This window comes from Orycteropus afer, unplaced genomic scaffold (assembly GCF_000298275.1).
Source record: "Orycteropus afer afer isolate SDZICR_OR568_19922 unplaced genomic scaffold, OryAfe1.0 scaffold00422, whole genome shotgun sequence".
Lineage (NCBI taxonomy): Eukaryota > Metazoa > Chordata > Mammalia > Tubulidentata > Orycteropodidae > Orycteropus > Orycteropus afer.
In genome coordinates, this window is record NW_006922009.1 from 1,593,342 (window position 1) to 1,613,186 (window position 19,845).

The window sequence follows — 19,845 nt, forward strand, 5'->3', positions numbered from 1 at the left end:
GATGGACGGTCTGGCTGGGGATATGACAATTAGTCTGAGTTATTGCACATGCTAAAAATCATAGCCATCTATTTCACCTTTTCCTGTAGACCTCAGATGGGTTGGATTGTGGTTACTGTGATCATGAGTGCTACTTTTTATGGAAAAGGTGTTTTTAAAAAATGGTCATACAATGACCTACTATATCTGTGGGATTGCCTCAAGTATTAACAGAGAACACCAGCCTGTTTGTGGCATTGGATTAGAGAGTGTGTCAACCTGTGTTACTTTCTATGGTGAGATGAAATGATAATCCCACCAACCCCCAAACAAAACCCCTTCTTAGGAAAACAAACACTTGCAAATTTATTTTATAAAACCTGTGTAGAATTTATACAAATATATTGTGACAGTGGCTGTCATACTGCATATATCAAGAAAGTGCTTTGAAACTTTATGCAAATACATGGGCAATGTATACACTACTGTACACTCCAAAGACTATTCCATGTGTTCTTAGTGCCAAAGAAAATACAAATGTTCTCCAACTAATTCAGAAGAAAAGTCACAGCCCTGTTCTTTTGGCTAATGAGAAAGGAAGGGAGGTGGAGGGTTAGGTGCTGAAGGTTCATTTTTATCAGTAGCTTGTATATGTCAAGAACTGTGCTGGTCACTTTAAGCCCATTAACCAGTTGCCATCAAGTTGAGTCTGACTCATGGCAACACCATGTGTGTCAGAGTGAAACTATGCTCCATAGGGTATTCAATCATGATTTTTTGGAAGTATATCACCGGGTCTTTCTTCAGAGCTGCATCTAGGTGGACTAGAACCTCCAACCTTTCTGTTAGCAGCCAAGCTTGTGAACTGTTTACACCACCCAGGAACTCCTTACGCCCATTAGCATATATAACTTTCTCAAGGGCTTTGTGAGTAAAGTGTCATTGTTTACAGATAAAGTAACCAAGACTTGTTGTTGTTATGTGCTGTCAAGTCAGCCTTACTCATAGCGACCCCTCCTTGTGTTTCCGAGGCAGTATCACTACGGAAGTAGATTGCCCCTCTTCCTTCCGAGGAGTGGCTGGTGGATTTGAAACACCAGCCTTCTGGTTAGCAGTCAAGTGCCTTAAGCACTATGCTACCAGAGCTCCTGTAGTTCATATAGCACAGGAAATATTTATTATGGGCTGGATAAGATTCCACCTTCTGCCATTGCTGCCATTATTTTCTATGTTCAGTACTTCTACCATTTTTCTAGGTACTTTGGTTCTCAGACTGGCATGGCTTCTACTACCATCATGTTTGGCTGTGCATTGCTGCTAATATCCTAGAGGTAGCAGATGACAAAGCAATGTGGAATTCTCCATTGAAGTGGAGAAGACCAATATCACTTTCCTTTTTGTATGTTTCACTCAATTGTAGGAGTCACAAATCAGTGGGGACTGTGCTCCAATATCTCACAGAGGTTCTAGTGACATGGTTCTTTAAATTTTTGCTTTCATTATTTCTTCTTTCTTAGGATCATCACATGCATCCATGGGGCTCCACTGGGAATAATTTGAGTAACGGATGCCAAGTTATATTTATGATAATGCTTTCCTCTAGTGACTAGGCTCAGTAACTAGGTGATTCTGTTGTGCTTCATCTCCTCCTCCCTTGGGATGGACTTTCTCTTTGGAGCAAACAGGTGCTTCTCCCCTGCGCTGGACTTGCCCAGACATGTCAGAATCCTAACTTTGGCTCAAGCTAGGATTCCTCCACCCTGCCTCCACAGCTCATTCTAATTGCACACTTCTTTTCATTTGATCCAATTTGGCTTAGGTTAGAATTGTCCTGAGGGCCTGCCAAGATTGGGGTTGCAGCTTGACTGCTTTAAAACACAAACTCAGAATTGGTTGAAAAGACTAATACTTAGGGGCTTGTTTGAATGAATAGTGCCAGAAACCTCTGGTCTCCCTGGACAGTGTATCTTGATAAGACACCATGACATTGCACTAACACCATTTTAGGTTTTATTAGAATTTTAGGAAATTGTCACCTGATGCAAAATATAGAATTGCACATAGTATTGTACATTGAATGGAAATTTTGAATTTTTCATTTAAGGACTCCAGTGTCTGACATATAGAAACTCATATGTTTGTTGAATGGGTGAGGAAAAAGCCAAGATGGTGGACTAGTCAATTGCTATCAAGAAATTAAAATGAAGTTTAAATGTAGTGTTAGTTTTTAATAGTGTGTTCAGGCATATTATATTTAGGAAATACCTAAAAGACTTCTAAGCATGATTTTGTCTGTATAGTGAGGGGACCCAGGCATATCTTAATTAAGAATTTTTCTTTCAAGACAACAGATACTTTTGTACCTCTGAAAAAGGCACTTGAGTACAACTAGTTTTGAGTTATTACCAGTTTTAACTGAGAGCACAATAAGTAGGTATTTCATGAAAATCAAACACCTCAGATGCTACTATGTTCTCTGTGTAGAGAGCGAAGAAACTAACATAGCTTCTGCTGTTGGTGAACCTTTAATTTAGTTTGAAACAAATGATAATCTCATATGAAACATTAAGAAAACAAAATAATTATAAACCATGTGGCATAGATCAAGCTCTTTAAGGTAGCCAAAAGATCAATAGAAAGATTATAGGGAAACAGTTCATCAGTGATGCTAGAGTTTCTGATTTTGCAGTTCAGTATTTCCAGAGACTCTTGTCCTCAGCAAAGGTCTTCATGTGGCTTCTCCTTTAGTGCATATCCAGCTTCACTATGGTGTAGACAGCTTGGGGAACATGAAAAATACCCTTTCTTCTGCACAATGGTGTTATTTCCTTCCTTTCTGGAATGGCTCATAAGTCATAGAAGGTGTGAGTTCTGAATGATTGTTCTTTTCATCTCCCTGGAAGCGGGCCAGACTGTAGATAAAGCATTTGATGTATCAGCAGTAGGCTTGTAACAGCTTTGGTTACTTACGTGATGATGAAAGTTTTAACTTTGATAAAAATAGAAAGAAAAGGAAAACGACTCTTTTTTCTTTCTTTTGGGTGACAATTGAGAAATATCCTACCAGGGTGGTCTATGAAGTCTCTGGGAATCTGAAATATTAGGAGGGTGTTCTCTTGCAGATTTATTTGTTTATTTATCAATTGTTTCAGAGAGGGAACACCCATGCTTGCCTGCATGAGAGGAGCAGACTCTCAAGTGCCTTATCAACAAGCCCCTACTGCTTTATTCAGTGAGTCCTAGAAAAGGGTTTCACAGTCCTCAGGGCAGATCCTTATGTTCCAGACATCCTTCAGCACCTGCTTCCAGCCATTAACCATACCAAGCCTGGCAACAGCTAGTCTAAATCCCAGGGCTTCACTTCACACCTCAGTTCTTGGGGCACAGGTTTAGAGATCTCATCTGAGCATGGTCTTTTTTTTTTTAAAAAAAATATTTTATTGTGATTTGGGTGAAAGTTTACAGAACAAATTCATCTTCCATACAGCAGTTCACATTCACTTTGTTTCATGACATTGACTGTAATCTCCCATAATGCAATAGCTTACCTCCCACTTCCTTTCCATAGCCACTTCTTCCCTGTGTCCTTCTCTCCTATGCACTCCTGTCCCCCAAGTGGTCTCCCTGTGCATACACAGCCCTTCTATTCTCCCATGATTGTTCTCTCCAAGGAATGTATTTACCTAATGTAAATGTTCAGCTCATATGCCTGTCTTTTGTTTGCTAGAAGCCACAGGAGTAGATTTAATTCCAGACCTGACAGGCAGCAAAGGGCCATAGTCTCAGGGGTTCCACTCAGTGCTATTAGACCAGCACACCTTGTCCCTCTCCTTTTTTTTTTTTTATGATTTTGAAGTTTGTTCCACATTGTTCTTCCACTCTGTCCAGGATCTCCTACATATATACCCCTTGGAATGCTTGACAGTGGTAGCCAGGCACCAGCTAGTTCTGGTCTCATAGTTGTATAGGCTGAGGATCACATGGTGTACCTCACCATGTGCCCAATAGTCCCTTGGACTAATTGTTTTAACGCATCTTTGGTTTTCTTCATTTTTCTTTGGTGAGCTTGGTCTTAAAGGGTGGCCTTATCTTTCTGCTTCTAAAATAGATAGGAAACAAACAAATAAACTGCCATGGAGTCAATTATGACTCAGAGCAACCCCTATGGGGTTTCCAAGGCTGTAAATCTTTGCAGAAGTAGATTGCCTCATCTCCCTCCCATGAAGCAGCTAGTGGCTTTGAACCACCAACCTTCTGGTTAGCAACCAAATGCCTTACCCACTGTGCAACCAGAGCTCCTTAAAATAGACAAAGAGAAGATAGAAATATTTGTGGAAGCCCAGAACTAATTGCAATTTGCCTTAAATGGCATCTCAGTCTTATTAATGGTTTGTATGTCATCTGTGGAAAATTGGGTTTGGGAAAGAGGAGAATTTCTAAATTTTCTTTTTCAAAGCAAAACCTTTAGCCAGACATTAAATAACTGACATTATACAACTGCTATTCAGCTCAATAGAAAACTGACATTATAGAACTGCCATTCAGCTCAACAAGATCAAGAGTTCAGATATGAGGCTTAAGCCAACACAATCCTGAACCCCTTTTTAAAATGGACTTAGTGCAGCAATGATAAAGAAATGACCATAGCCTTTTTAAAATGTTTTTCATCTAATATTTATTTCATGAAATTACAATCTTTGGCTCTTCCCATGTGCACGTGAAGTCCAATGCTGTCTCTCCATAGTCGGGCTGGACCTGTTCACTAACACAGCTGTTGAAAGACAACATCTACTGGTACTACTAGTGGGCTAAGACATCACAGCACTGTGCTGTGCAATCCTCCTTCTGATACCAGTACAAACTTTTTTTTCCCCCTACATTTTTTGCAAGAATTTTGGAATATGGTAAACATGATCCAACTCTTTGGAAGTCATCTGTCTGACCGTTAGAGTACATTGAAATCTCTCAGAGTTCACTGGAATGGGCTGGAGGGTGATTAGCCAAGAAATACAGATTAGTGGGAACTTCAGTTTAGGGAGTTCTTGTTGGCCAGCAGTGCCCTGAGGAGGCCAATTGGCTAACAAGACAGTTTTTCTAGTTCATTAACACCCGAAAAATTGTTCCTGAAGCTATCAGCACTTACTGATTTGCCCGTGATAATAGGGAGAGAGTGAATAGGATGATGTCTGATTTGAATTTCACCATTTAAAGGTAGAATGAAATAAGTAGAGATGAGCACAGAAAGAGGAATAAATAAGTAGAAGTGAATTTGTTCAGTTCACAAGCTACATGACCAGAATTTAAATTGAAATTGTTGACTACTTTCTCTTTTCTTAAAAGATGGGACACACGAGCTTTTTAAGTGAGGAAAAGGCTGATAGAACAGGTCATTTTAATGTAACTGGTGACATTAACCAGTTACTGTTGAGTTGATTCTGACTCATGGTGACCCCAAGTGAGTCAGAGTAGAACTAGGCTCGAGATAATGATTTGTTGCTGGCTTTAAAGATAGCTGAGGTGGCCACAAGCCAAAGGATGCAGGTGGACTTTAGAACCTGGAAAAGGCAAGACAATGTATTCTTCCCTAAGCCTCCAGAAGGTTAGCAGCCCTGCAGACATCTTGATTCTAGCCCTTAAGACTCATTTCCTACTTGTGACATTCAGAACTTTAAGATAATAAATTTGTGTTATTTTAAACCACTATGTTTTTGGTTATTTGTTACAGCAGCAATAGGAAACCAATACAATGCTAAAAACATTACAATTGAATTACAAACATTAATTGATGGGAACAATAAAGGATTTATTTCTTGGGTCAAGGCATCAGTTCATGGTTCTCCAAACAGGTAGTGAAGTACAGAAGAGTTTTTGTTTTGTCAGCCACTTGGGCCTTTGGAAGTTTGCTCAGGATTTTTCTGAGACAAAATAAATATCTTGGTAGAGCTTAGCTGATGTATTCTTGGATATCTGTGTGTAGAATTCCACTGGATTTTTAATTTCTCACTTGGAAACCCACGTATGGCCATCATGTTCAGTTTCTGGGGGGAAAAGCTTTCTGAATCCTTGCAGACTGTGCTAATAAAGCCTACATTGATCTCAGCATAGACTTCCTGGTAAAACACAGTTCAAGCCCCATTAGCCTCAATCACAATCCAACCCCATCCTTGTTCCTCTTAGACCTTCTCAAGCCTGAAGAAAAGTGGCTTCCAGCCACCAGGGAAGTGAAAAGATGCCTGGTTCTTTTCTCAATAAGAACTCCTCCACCTGAAAAATGTGCTCCATCATTCAAAACACATGTCTTGAGCATGTGTTATAAGCTCTGATGTGAGCTAGCTGCTCAGAGAACTAACAAAATAAATAAGCCTTAATCCCTGTTCACTCGCAGCTCATGCTAGTGCAGCATTTTGCAAAGTGCAGTGCTTGGAACAGCAGCATCACATTCACTGGGGAAGTTATTAATAGTGCAAGTTTCTTGACCGTGTTTTGAGAAAATTTTGGTCTAGTGCAATGGTTCTCAATTATGGGTGATGTTGCCCCCCAGAGGACATGTGGCAATATAATATTATTCTATGATTAAAATTGGTAATAAACATTACTAAGGATTCTGTACGGTCTGGTACGAGAGGAGGTCCATGGAATAGGGGTAACACTGTACTGGGTGACACCAATCCTAGTCATACCACTGTTTGGGAGGCCTGGTGGCAAAATATTAAGCACGTAGCTGGTAACAGAAAGGTTGGTGGATTGAATCTACCTGCTATTTCTTGGGAGAAAAGACCTGATCATTCGTTTCTGTAGAAATTGCAGCCTTGACAGCACTATGGGCAGTTCTACTCTGTACTAAAGGTTCATTATGAACTGGAATCAACTCGACAACACACGACAACAACAATAACAAGGCATCATGGAGGTGGCATCTATGGGAAAAAACTACCATCTCTAGGAATGGGAGAATAATGGAAAAGATTGGAATTACTAAAATTTAGAATAGATAGAGGAGGGCCCTGTGGGCTGTAATTCACAACTCTGAGGAGGGGGTGTCAGTTGGCAGGGTGGGGTGGGGTAGAGTAGGAGTGGTAGTGAACTGAAGCTGGTTTTACTTGACTGAGTCGGGGCTGACTCGACGACACATAACAACAACAACAATAACAGTGTGGGAAAGACTGCAAACTGTGCTCAGCTGTCAACATGGAAAGAACTGCTGCTGTCTGGATTAAGCAGCATTGCTAGGTGATGTCCCTAGGAGCAGGAGGCTGCTGGAAGTGAGTGTCTTCTCTCTCTGTTGTTGTTGTTGTTGTTATGTGCCGTCAAGTCAAACCTGACTCAGAGCGACCCCTCCTTGGGTTTCCGAGGTGGTATCACTACGGAAGTAGGATTGCCCAACCTTCCTTCCGAGGAGTGGCTGGTGGGTTTGAACCGCCAGCCGTCTGGTTAGCAGGCAAGTGTCTTAGCCACTATGCTACCAGAGCTCCCTGGTGGCCCGTCTACCTGGCGGGGAGCGGCCAGTACGTTTGAACTGCCAGCCTTGGGTGTGGCAGCTGACTGCCAGAGGCCCTGAGGCCATCCCCGGGGGCCCTTCTCTCTCTAGCACCCCCTTATGTGGATTCTACTGGCAAAGTAAAAATATGTTTTTCAGGGTGTCAGCCCCAGTATCAGAAAGCTAAGTATAGAAGAGATGATGGGGACTTGAGAGATAACAGCTTAATGACTGGGATATATTTGTAGTCTTGTGTGATGCTTATGTTTGTGTGTCAACTTGGCTGGGCCTGGCTGAGTGGCTGGGCAGCTGGTGGTAATTATTCCACATGATGAGACTGGCAATCAACTCCATGGTGAGATCTACCATAAGCAGCTGAGTAGCTGCTTTGGGTATGTGGTCTGCTTCCTGTATATAAGTAGCAGCTTTAGGAATGGTCTCTAACTTAAGGCATGCATGTAGCTGTGTTGTTGTTCAGCAGCCTGCCATGCTCTGCCAACCTGGGAACTTACAATGGACTTGAATTGATGGCCTGCTATGTAGTTTGGTAACATCATCAGGCCTGTGCCTTTTTACTTGTCAACTTTGGGCTTGGAAGCCCCAGCAGCCAGCAGCTGTCTGAGTGAAGAAAAGCCTCTAGCTTCAGTGGGCCGGGAGCAAGAGGCAAAGCTGAAGCCCAAGGTCATGGGGCTTTCACCCAGCCCCTAGAGCTTGGAACTTTGAACTTGGAGTTAAAGGCTCGAAAGTGTAGGAAAATAAACTGTTGGTTGAGGCCATCCCAAATGTGGTATATTCTTGTCAGAACAGCACTAGGTAACCAGAACACCTTGGTAAATTAAAGATGCTTGGATCTTACCCCAGTGTACTGCATTAGAATAAGAAGCCCTCCATCTATTTTTTTCCCCCAAAGAGTTCCACAGGTGATTTTGGCACACAACTTACAGTGCTAATCATGAGTTGTTGTTATGTGCTATTGAGTTGGACCTGCTTCATAGCGACCCCTCCTTGGGTTTCCAAGGCAGTATCACTATGGAAGTAGATTGCCCATACTTCCTTCCGAGGAGTGACTGGTGGGTTTGAACCACCAGCCTTCTGGTTAGCAGTCAAGTGCCTTAGGCAGTATGCTACCAGAATTCCTAAATCATGAGTAGCAATCATTAAATGACTTAAATGTTTTAAAGCATGAAACTGTTATTTGTGGGATTGAGAGCTAATTCTTTTAACCAAATGAAAGAGGAAGGTCAAGGGCCTGTGTCTGTGAGTTATGAATTAGATAGGGAGGTGCTGAGCACTTTGTGTTTTCCATGATAAAACAGGGAGAGAGAAACCCTAAATTTTCAGATTTCTATATTAGCCTGTTATGATTTAAGCTATCAAAGAAAAGAAGGGAAGGGGGAGGAGAGGCAGCATGACAGGGGAAGGCACTTGAGATGCTTGAGGTGATGGATAATTAAGATTTTATTTAATTAAATAACAAAATGCCAACAATGTATTTTATTTAAATCATGTTAATCTAAGAATTTAGATTCTTACCAAATTTAATTTCTTACCAAAGTCTTACCTACTTTGGTCAGGTTGTCAGAAGGAAACATCCCTGAAGAAGTATATCATGCTTGGAAAAGTGGAGGGTCAAAGAAAAAGGGGAGGGCCCTCAATGAGATGGATTGACACAGTGGCTGCCATGATGGACTCAGGTATACCTGGGATTGTGAGGCTGGCACAGGAATGTGCAGTTATTTCGTTCTGTTGTACATAGGGTTGCTATGAGTTGGAAACAACTTAACAGCACCTAACAACAACAATCTTAGAAGCCAACATAAAGCCACAGACTCTATCAAGTAATATTTAAGAAATGGTTCAACAGAGAGGAAGTTCTGACCATCCATTTGATTATGCTGCAGCTGTGAAATGTCCTATGACCTTAGAAAGGCCATGTTATATGGCAATGACTTGGCTTGTGTGTATGAATTGAAGTCAGCTCTGCAAGTTTTCTGAGCCATTTCTCTAAGGTTTAGTCCCTCAATCTGTATAGTAGGGGGTGATGATGTTATTTTCCCCACAAGGTCATTGAGAGGTTTTGATATAACAATATAAAGTACCTAAGTACAGTGCATTTATATTTTGTTGTTGTTATGTGCTGTAGAGTCATCTCAAACTTCTTTTAATTGTCTTCAGCTTCAACTTGAACCTGCATATGAGCATTTGATGGTCAGTTCCACAATCAGCTCCTAGCCTTGTTTTGGCTGAAGATACTGAGCTTCTCCATCACCTCTTGCCACAGATGTAGTCAATCTGATTTCTGTGCACTCTGTCTGGTGAAATCCACATATATGGCCACCATTTGTGTTGTTGACCCTACATACAACAGAATGAAACACAGCCCAGTCCTATGCCAGCCTCATGATCTCTACTATACCTGAGCCCATCACTGTAGCCACTGTGTCAATCCATCTTGTTGAGGGCCTTCCTCTTTTTTGTTGACCCTCCACTGTACCAAGCACGATATCCTTTTCCAGAGAGTGGTCCCTTCTAAAAATATGATCAAAGTAGGTGAGATGAAGTCTGGCCATTTTCTATTTCAAGGAACATTCTGGATGCACTTCTTCCAAGATAGATTTGTTAATTCTTTTAGCAGTCCAGGGTCCTTTCAGCATTCTTCACCAACACCACAACTCAAAAGCATGTGCTCTTCTTCAGTCTCCTTTATTCATTGTTCAGCTCTCACATGCATATGAGACGATTGAAAATACCATGACTTGGGTCAGGCACATCTTAGCTTCAAGGAGATATCTTTGTTCTTTAGCACTTGAAAGAGGTCTTTTGCAACAGATTTGCCCAATGCAATACATCATCTGATGTCTTGGCTGCTGCTTCCATTGACGTTGATTGTAGAACAAAGTAATATGAAGTCTTTGACAACTTCAATCTTTTCTCCATTTATCATGATCTTGCTTATTGGTTCATTTGTGAGGATTTTTGTTTTATTTATATTGAGATGTAATCCATACTGCAGACTGTAGTCTTTAATCTTCATAAGTAAGTACTCTAAGTCATCCTCACTTTCAGCAAGCAAAGTTGTGTCATCTCTGTATCTCAGGTTGTTAATGAGTCTTCCTCCAATCCTGATGGCACACTCTTCTTCATATAGTCCAGCTTCTTGGATTATTTGCTCAGCATACAGATTTAATAAGTATGGTGAAATGATAAAACCCAGACGCCCTCCCTTCCTGATTTTCAACCATGCAGTCTCCCCTTGTTCTCTTTGAATAACAGCCTCCTGGTCTATGTACAGGTTCCTCATGAGGACAATTAAGTGTCCTATCACTGACAGCATTGTACTTCAGGATGGAACTCCCATTCTTCTCAATGTTATCCACAATTTATTATGATCCATACAATCAAATGCCATTGCATAGTCAATAAAACACAAGTAAACATCTTTCTGGCATTCTTTGCTTTCAGCCAAGATCCATCTGACATCAACTATGATATCCCTCACTCCACGTCCCCTTCTGAATCCAACTTACATTTCTAGAAGTTCTTTGTCAATATACTGCTGCAACTGTTTTTGAATTACCTTCAGTAAGATTTTACTTGTGTGTGATATTAATGAAATCATTAGATAATTTCCACATTCTGTGGGATCACCTTTGGAATGGGTACAAACATGGATCTCTTCTATTCAGTTGGCCAGGTAGCTGTCTTCTAAATCTCTTGGCATAGCTGAGTGAGTGCCTCCAGCATGGTGTCTGTTTGTTGAAACATCTCAATGGGTATTCCGTCAATTCCTGGAGCCCTGCCTTTTGCCAATTCCTTCAATGCAGCTTCAACTTCTTCCTTCAATACCACTGGTTCTCTATCATATGCCACCTCCTGAAATGGTTGAACATTGACCACTTCTTTTTGGTAAAGTGACTCTGTCCATTCCATCCATCTTCTCTTGATGTTTCCTGCATCATTCAATGTTTTGCCCTTGAAATCTTTCAATATTTCAATTTCGAGGTTTATTTTTTTTCCCCAGTTCTTTCAGCTTGAGAAATGCTTGAGTGTGTTTTTCTCTTTTGGTTTTCTAATCTCAGGTCTTTCAACATTTCATTATAATAATTGGCCTTGTCTTCTCCAGCTTTTCTTTGAAATCTTCTGTTCAGCTCTTTTATCCTGTTGATTCTTCCATTTGCTTTAGCTACTCTCTGTTCAAGAGCAAGTTTCAGAGTCTCTTGTGACATCCATTTTGGTCTTTTCTTCCTTTCCTATCTTTTTAATGACCTTTTGCTTACTTCATGGATGATGTTCTTGATGTAATCCCACAATTCCTCTGGTTTTTGGTCATTGGTGTTCAATGCATCGAATCTATTCTTTAGATGGTCTCTAAATTCAGGAGGGATATATTCAAGATCATATTTTGGCTCTCTTGGACTTATTTTAATTGTCTTCAACTTCATCTTGAACTTGCATATGAGCAGTTGATGTTCTGTTTCACAATCAGCTACTGGCCTTGTTTTGGCTGAAGATACTGAGCGTCTTCATTGCCTCTTGCCACAGATGTAATCAATCTGATTCCTGTGTACTCTGTCTGGTGAAGTCCACGTGTATAGCTGCCATTTGTGTTGTTGAAATAAGGTATTAACAATGAGTAAGTCATTGTCTTGCAAAATTCTATCATGTGTTCTCCACCATCATTTCTATCACCAAGGCTATACTTTCCAACTACCAGTGATTCTTCTTTGTTTCCAACTTTTGCATTCCAATCACCAGTGTTAATCAACACATCTTGATTGCATGTTCAGTCAATTTCAGACTGCAAAAGTTGGTAAAAATCTTCAATTTCCTCATCTTTGGTTTTGGTGGTAGTAGTATTAACTGGTCTTCCTTGTAGGCATATGGATATTATCCTATCACTGACAGCATTGTACTTCAGGATGGATCTTGATACATTCTTTGTGATGATGAATGCCACACCATTCTTCTTCAATTTGTCATTCCCAGCATAGTAGATCATATGGTTGTTTGATTCAAAATAACCAAAACCAGTCCATTTCAGTTCACTAATGCCTAGGATATCGATCTTTATGTGTTCCATTTTATTTTTGACAACTTCCACTTTTCCTAGTTTCATACTTTGTACATTCCATGTTCCAATTATGAATGGATGTTTGCTGCTGTTTCTTTTCATCTTGAGATGTGCCACATCAGCAAATGGAGGTCCTGAAAGCTTTACTCTATCCACATTGTTAAAGATGGCTCTACTCTGAGGAGGCAGCTCTTCCCCAGTCATATTTTGAGTGCCTTCCAAGCTGAGGGAGTCATCTTCCAGCACTATATTGCACAGTGTTTCAGGGCTATTCATAAAGTTTTCCAGTAATACATCAGACAGTGTTTCACTGCTATTCATAAAGTTTACACTGGCCAATTCTTTGAGAAATGGATGGACTCTTCCTTCTTCTGGGTTTGTCTTAGTCTGGAAGCGCTGCTGGAACCTGTCCACCATGGGTAACCCTGTTGGCATTCGAAGCACTGGTGGCATAGCCTCCAGCCTCACATCCAAACTGAAGCCACCACAGTAAAACAAACTGACAGACAAGTTTGTCTCCCTTAGCTGTTTCAAACTACTCTGCTCATTTCCTGGTCTCCCCCACCCTGCTCACTTACCCACCCCCTGAGGTGCTCTATGCACACAGACACCCACCTTCAGATGTTCCCAGGCTGGCCCACGATGGCCTGTTCCCTGGGTACTTACTCCACACACAGACACCTGCTTTCTTCTATTCCTGGGCTGGCTTACTGTGGCATTCATATTGGGGTGTCCTTTATCCCTTTGTTCACTCTCACTTCTGACCCTCATCTGCTGGCCCTCCTCTCCTTTGATTTGTAGTTTAGTTTCTATTTGTCTGTGCTGGCCAAGGAGAGGGACAGCCAAGTGCCAAGACTGTGTCCCCTGGAAGTGACTATCATTCTCTGAAACTTTACCAAAATAAAGTTTTAGGGGAAAGAGAGGTATTGCTAAGGACATCCATTTCTTTTGGTGATGATTTTGGACCCAATTTGTAATTCGAGTAGATGTTTTGCTCACAAATCAGCTTTGCACTGCTGCCAATTGCAATAAAAGAATTATGGGCCACCCATAAACCCCTCTTGCTCAAGATGTATTTCTACCCTACATTAGTCCCTCCAATTTCTCTTGCCTTATTCCCCTCCTCCATCAGGAGCTCTGATGGAGTAGTGCCTAAGGCATTTGACTGCTAACTAGAAGCCTGATGATTCAAACCCACCAGCCACTTCTTAGAAGGAAGACTGGGCAAGCTATTTCCATGGAGATACTGCCTAGGAAACCCAAAGAGGGGTCACTATGAGTTGGATTCGACTTTATACCAGTGAGTTTGTTTTTTTTGTTTATCTCAGAATCAATGGAGAACCTTATTGTGTTCAAAGAATTGAGCAGTGGGGGAAAAAATCAAGATGTAGAAGATGGTAGAGTATAGCTGATTCTCTGTCAATGTTTAGCAATGTGCTGTTCTGCTCCCAGTCTCCTCTTAGAAAGCCAGGCTCTGCATCCTGATGGAGGGACGAGTGCCACCTCATATGCTGCAGGAAGGTTTCCAGGCTCTAATTCTCAGTGGTCCTTAGGGGCTGGAGAAGCATCCTGCCTGCACATGGCTATGGTTTTATCATCTTGCACTCATCACTCTATTCAGGAAGATAAATTTTTATTATGCAAGAAAACTGCTGCTTTAGGGTAAACTTTGATACAAAACAATTGTTTTCTTGACTGAATCAGCTAAAACAAAAAATAAAAGGGCAGAAGATAGACCTGGGACAGGTTTCAGGTCTTTCTTTTGAAAAACAGCTACTTTCAGAGAAGCACTTGTATGTGCAGTTAAAATGACCACCTCTACAGAGTAAACTGAGGCCATGGGTGGACTAAACAGTTATGATGAGCTGCTAACTTAAAAATTGCTACTTTGAACTCACCCAGTGGCTCTGCAGAAGGAAGGCCTGACAATCTGCTTCTGTAAAGATTACAGCCAAGACAACCCTATGGAGCAGTTCTACTCTGTAACACATGAGGTCACCATGAGTCAGAATCAAATCGACGGCAACAAACAACAACAGAAAACAAGCTTGTCTATCCAAAGAAAGACAAGTGATGAAAATCATTACAACCAAGTAGTATGAAAGTTCCCAGCATTCCTTTCCTTGTCAACTAGATGTCATTCATCTGTAGGAATTATCAAACATCTAAAAAAATATGCAAGATCCTAGTACTCTTACCAGATTTGCATGTTGAAATTGAGTGTTGCTTTTTGAAGTATCAGCAACAACATTTACTTGGTACATGAAATGTACAAAACCCAACCAAGGAGACACAAAGGAAAATGGGTGCAGATAGTCCAGAACTGTGCCATCTCATCAGCACCTTGTAGCTAAGATGCTCTGAATGAATTCATCCAGTTCTAGAGCTCATTATGTGTGGTGGCCCTTTCTTTTATTCAAGAAATTTTTATCGAGATGTTTCCTTGAGCTTATCACTCTCCTGAAGGTTTTCAGGCACATAGGAAACTGGCCCCTGCCTCCAAGACAGTGTAGCTTAGAGGTTAAATTTTTATGCATGTTGGATTATAGGCCAAGGATACGGGAGGATAAATGAGAAAGGAAAACTTATGGAAAGAGAGAGGAGGTCACTGGGAAATGTAGGCACCAGGAAAGCTACCCAGAAGGAGGAGAATTGTGGTAAACCTTACAAAAAGCAGGATTTAGATAGGGATCAGGTCAGTGGGAAGAGAGAGGGGGAAAGGTATGTGTGTGTGCATGTGTGTGTGTGTGTATAATAATAAACATATGAATAAAAATAAAATATATAATAAAAATAAACAGTAAATAAGTGATACTTTGAAACATTCTCTTTATGTTGGAGTGAGGGGAAAGGAGGTGAGGGGAAAGGAGATTGGAGAGATTATGGATGTCTTGACAAAGTAGATGAATTACAGTAATAAGGAACTCATACATCTCGGTGTTTTAATGCAGTACAATCTATTTCCTGCTCATTTTACACTTCATTGCAGGCATCTGATGGGTAAAATTCCATGTGGTGACTCAGAGACCCAGGTTTCTTCCATGTTTTGCAAGGTTCTTGATATCCTCTCCACTCAGCTGGCTGGCTATTCATCAGTAGAGGGAAAAATTGAGAGTGTGAAATTATGAATAGAATATTTTTATATGTCAGACCAAGAAGTGTATTATATCCATTATATCCAGTTCATCCACCTCTCATTGATCGAAATTCACTCACGCGTCCCCATCCAACTGCTAGGGAGGCTGGGAAATGTAGTCGACCTGTGTATTCAAGAGAAAAGGCAAAGGATTTTGGTGAGTACATAGTCATTGACTCTCAGCCTGATATGTAAACTCCTAATAGAAGAAATTTTTGTATGTTATGTTCACTGCTATATCCATCCACAGCGTGTGGTAGACATTTAGCAAGTACTTGATAAAATAATTAATAATGGATGCTTCCTGGAAAGGAATCTGGGACATCTTGAACCTTCCAGGATGGATTAGTGAATGAGACTTGAGGCAGGGAAGGAAGCCAATTAGAAAGCTAGTGTGATAATCTGAGAGAGCTTGGGTTCCCACAATCACAGAAGGAATTGGTTCATTTTTTGAAACAGAAATGTTTACTTCTGCTTTTTAAATTTTCTTAGTTTATAGCATAGCCACAGCTTATAGTTTAACTGGAGATCCCTGCTGAATTGAAATCACAGAAGCAGATTGTGAGTTGCAATTGTGTTCCTAGGATGGGCTGCGGACTTTCTTTGGAGGCATTAACTGGAATCCAGTCTGGGGACTTGGGCTATATCACAACACTGCAACCCAAACAAAATAAAACTTGACTAAACCAGCAAACCCAGATTAGAGTTCAAGTTACTTTAACTGACTCTTGGGAAATGCAAACTGCAGTTGTATTATGTATGCAAAATTTGCTCTTTGACCTTATTGTAAGGAAAACTACTGGAGTGCACATAATTTTTTGCCAGCTTTCCACAGCATTGGACAAGTTAACATTTTTTGCAATTATGCATTTTTTTAAAAAATTTTAATTTTAAAATATACTTGAAAAATAGATGCTGATCCAACAAGAACAGAGAATATCAATGAAAAGAATGTGCTCTCTGTGCACCAAAGAGAAGCCAACACACAGGCTACCTCGTGTGGCCCGAGGCCTCAAGGTTTTAGGAAGTTGCTTGCAGCTGAATTTCTTTGAAATGAAAAGCAAGGGGCAGCTTTGAGTCCTCCCTCTAGATTTGACTCTTGTGTTTTATGTATAAACTGGGGCAAATCTCAAGGTCTGACCCAGACTCAGGTTACGTCCCTCTGAAATCTGGTGAAACACCTTCTAACATTAAACTTATGCAGAGTTGAGTGAGGAATCTCAGAACAGCCAGGGAGTTTTAGGAGATTTTTTGTGATTCTTGCTGATCCAGAAATAATGTGTTAAAAAAAATACCAAAAACCAGAAGAATGTTTTGTGGTATTTTAGTATGTTCTCTATTGGTTTGGGGAAGAATTCAATATTAAAAAGGCTTAAAAATAACAAATATTTTAAAAAAAGATATATACTCTGCCCTCTCCTTTTTATCTCTTCCCACCAGAAAATAAAATAATAAGAATGGGGGGGGGGCAGGGAGAGAATGAAGAACTGCAGATGAGCAGTAAAGCCTGGTGTTAATACAGAAAATGGTGAAGAAGGTGCGAAGAGATGCCTTAAGGGAATATTTCCCTTGTGGGGCCCAGGGCTCTTTGAGGTGGCAGTTACCCATTTCCTGAGGCCTCTTGAGATATGATGGGAGAAAGATGAGGCAGTTGAATTCCATAAAGATTTACAGCCTTGGAAACACTATGGAGCAGTTCTACTCTGTCCTGCAGGGTCACTGTGAGTCAGAATCAACTCAATGTCAGTGGGTTTTGGTTTTTGAGATATGAATTACCCATTTGAGACAAGGGGTACCTGGAGGTCTAAAGTTTGGTATCTAGCTGAAATCCTAGAGAAGCTGTTTTACTGAAATTCCATTTACCTAGTGATCTATATAATCAAATTTACTGATAAAATATATATGTTGTTGTTATGTGCCGTCGAGTTGGACCCGACTCATAGCGACCCCTCCTTGGGTTTCTGAGGCAGAATCACTATGAAAGTTGCCCATCTTCCTCCCCAGCAGTGGCTGGTGGGTTTGAACTGCCAGCCTTCTGTTTAGCAGTCAAGTGCCTTAGGCACTATGCTACCAGAGCTCCCTGATAATATATATATATCTTAATTATTTATCAAAAACTCACTGCTGTCAAGTCAATTCTGACTCTTAGCAACCCTATAGGACAAAGTAGAACTGTGCCATAGGGTTTCCAAGTCTATAAATCCTTACCAAAACAGACTGCCACATCTTTCTCCTGTGGAACAGCTGGATTCTAACCACTGACTTTAGGGTTAGCAGCTGAGTGCTTAACCAGTGTGCCACCAAGGCTCCTTAAATGTCCATCAAATTCACAGCAATTCATATTCCCTGGCATAGTTTTCACATCAGTCTTGCAAAGTTCTTAGGTGTCAATTGACTGGAAAGATCTTTTTCATCCTGACAAAACTTTTTGAACATTCAGTTACAAGTTGTTGAAGCTAAAAAAGATGCCTCTGGTGAGGGGGAGGGAGTCTGTAAGTTATATAAACAGTTAAGGCACTCAGCTGCTGACCAAAAGATTGAAGGTTCGAGTCAACTCAGAGGCACTTTGAAGAAAGATTTGGTGGTCTACTTCAAAAAAACCAGCCTTTGAAAACGCTTTGGAACACAGTTCTACTCTGATGCACATGGGGTCGCCCTGAGTGGGATCAGCTTAATGCCAGTACAGGACTGGCAGAGAAAGACAAGGGAGTTGTCATACTGTACCTTCACATTCCAAAGATGGAGAGATACTGAGCAGCAGAGAAAGGGATGTTACTGAGGGGCAGAGAGCAGGACTGGTGTCAGAGATAGCTGTGCTGAGGGTGAGAAAGGGTTGAGAATGAGAGTCAAGGAAAATATCTGCAGGCCCCAGAAGTTCTTTCATAGGCCACCAAGGTCCTGCTAGTCCTTCTCATATCGATCACATTTTATCATTACTTATGAAAGCAGATTTTGTTAGCTAGGGGAATTCAGTGAAATGGCCTTTCTAAAACTTGACTTTCAGTGTATGGATTTTCAATGGATTGACTACTTCCTCTGGTTTGAACCTCATTGAGCTAGGTTAACATTGCCTTCAAACTCGTGACAGAAAGTAAACTCTTCCTGGAAAAAGAAGTCCACAGGGCCTAAAGAAGAATTACAACCCAAAAGATTCCTTTTCTTTTTTGTGGGGAGAAGTGTGCGTTTAAACAGAGACAGTGAGCTATTAAATTGGCCAACTCATCCCAGTTTGCCTGGGACTTACCTGATTTTAGCACTGAAATTCCCACATACCCCTCAGGCAAACTAAAACAGTTGGTCTCCCTCAAACTACTCCTCCAAAACCAGTCCTGAGGAAGAAAAAGATGATAAAAGATGGTGGTTAATGGGAGGAGGTGGTGCTGAAATCATCTCTTCAGGAACAGTCTTTTTGCAGTTAGTTTGTACAGGCTACAGGGAAGATAAGAAAGTGCTTGGGAGAAATTACTTAGACCTGAGTAGTCAACTCAGCTACTTGATATTACAGAAACACATTAGGTTTGTTCCAGATATCTGGGGTATATACAATGTATGTGCACTTACTTTTCTAAATTTTTTTTTTTTCTCTCTCTCTCTTTTCTTCAGGGAGGCAGGACACAGTGCGTGAGAGAAGTCTGTCCCATTCTCTCCTGTCCTCAGCATCTTAGTCACATTCCCCCAGGACAGTGCTGCCCCAAGTGTTTGGGTGAGTGATCATTTTCAGGTCAAAGAACAATGTAATTTATTCTTCATGTTTCTGCTGAGTGTTCATCCACAGTGTTGTCTTGACATTCTCAAGTTGTCCCATTTCATGTTTTGTTGGAGATGATTGCCTCCTCTAATTACATGAGATAAGGTCTGTCCAAGGTTGAGCTCATTTGTGAGACCTTCACAGGTGCTTCTTCCCTCTTCTCTTCCCTTGTATCTATAAGCTTGGTCAGTCACATGCCTGAGATAAGTATCCTCTTGTCGACAGGAACAATATTGAAGAAAATGTCTATGAGTATAGGACTATTAATAGAAAATTATTTTAAAGGCTTTGGAAGTAAATATGAAGGACTGTAGACTAGTGTTAATTTTAGAGGCAAAATTATGTAGGAGGATAACATGCCCCAAAGCAAGAGGTTTAAAAGAGAATGATGATTAATCAACAAAAAGAGAGCATTAACTATTTTTTATTAAGCA

At 40.8% G+C, this 19,845-nt stretch overlaps 1 protein-coding gene across 1 annotated transcript in view; it reads left to right on the forward strand.

Annotated features, from left to right (window-relative positions):
• The window catches only part of BMPER (BMP binding endothelial regulator), a 437,547-nt gene that overhangs the window by 224,520 nt on the left and 193,182 nt on the right, over positions 1 to 19,845 (forward strand). The window contains exon 7 of the mRNA XM_007953989.2: positions 19,267 to 19,366. Coding sequence (XP_007952180.1) covers positions 19,267 to 19,366 — 100 coding nt within the window. The remainder of the gene's footprint in view (positions 1 to 19,266; positions 19,367 to 19,845) is intronic.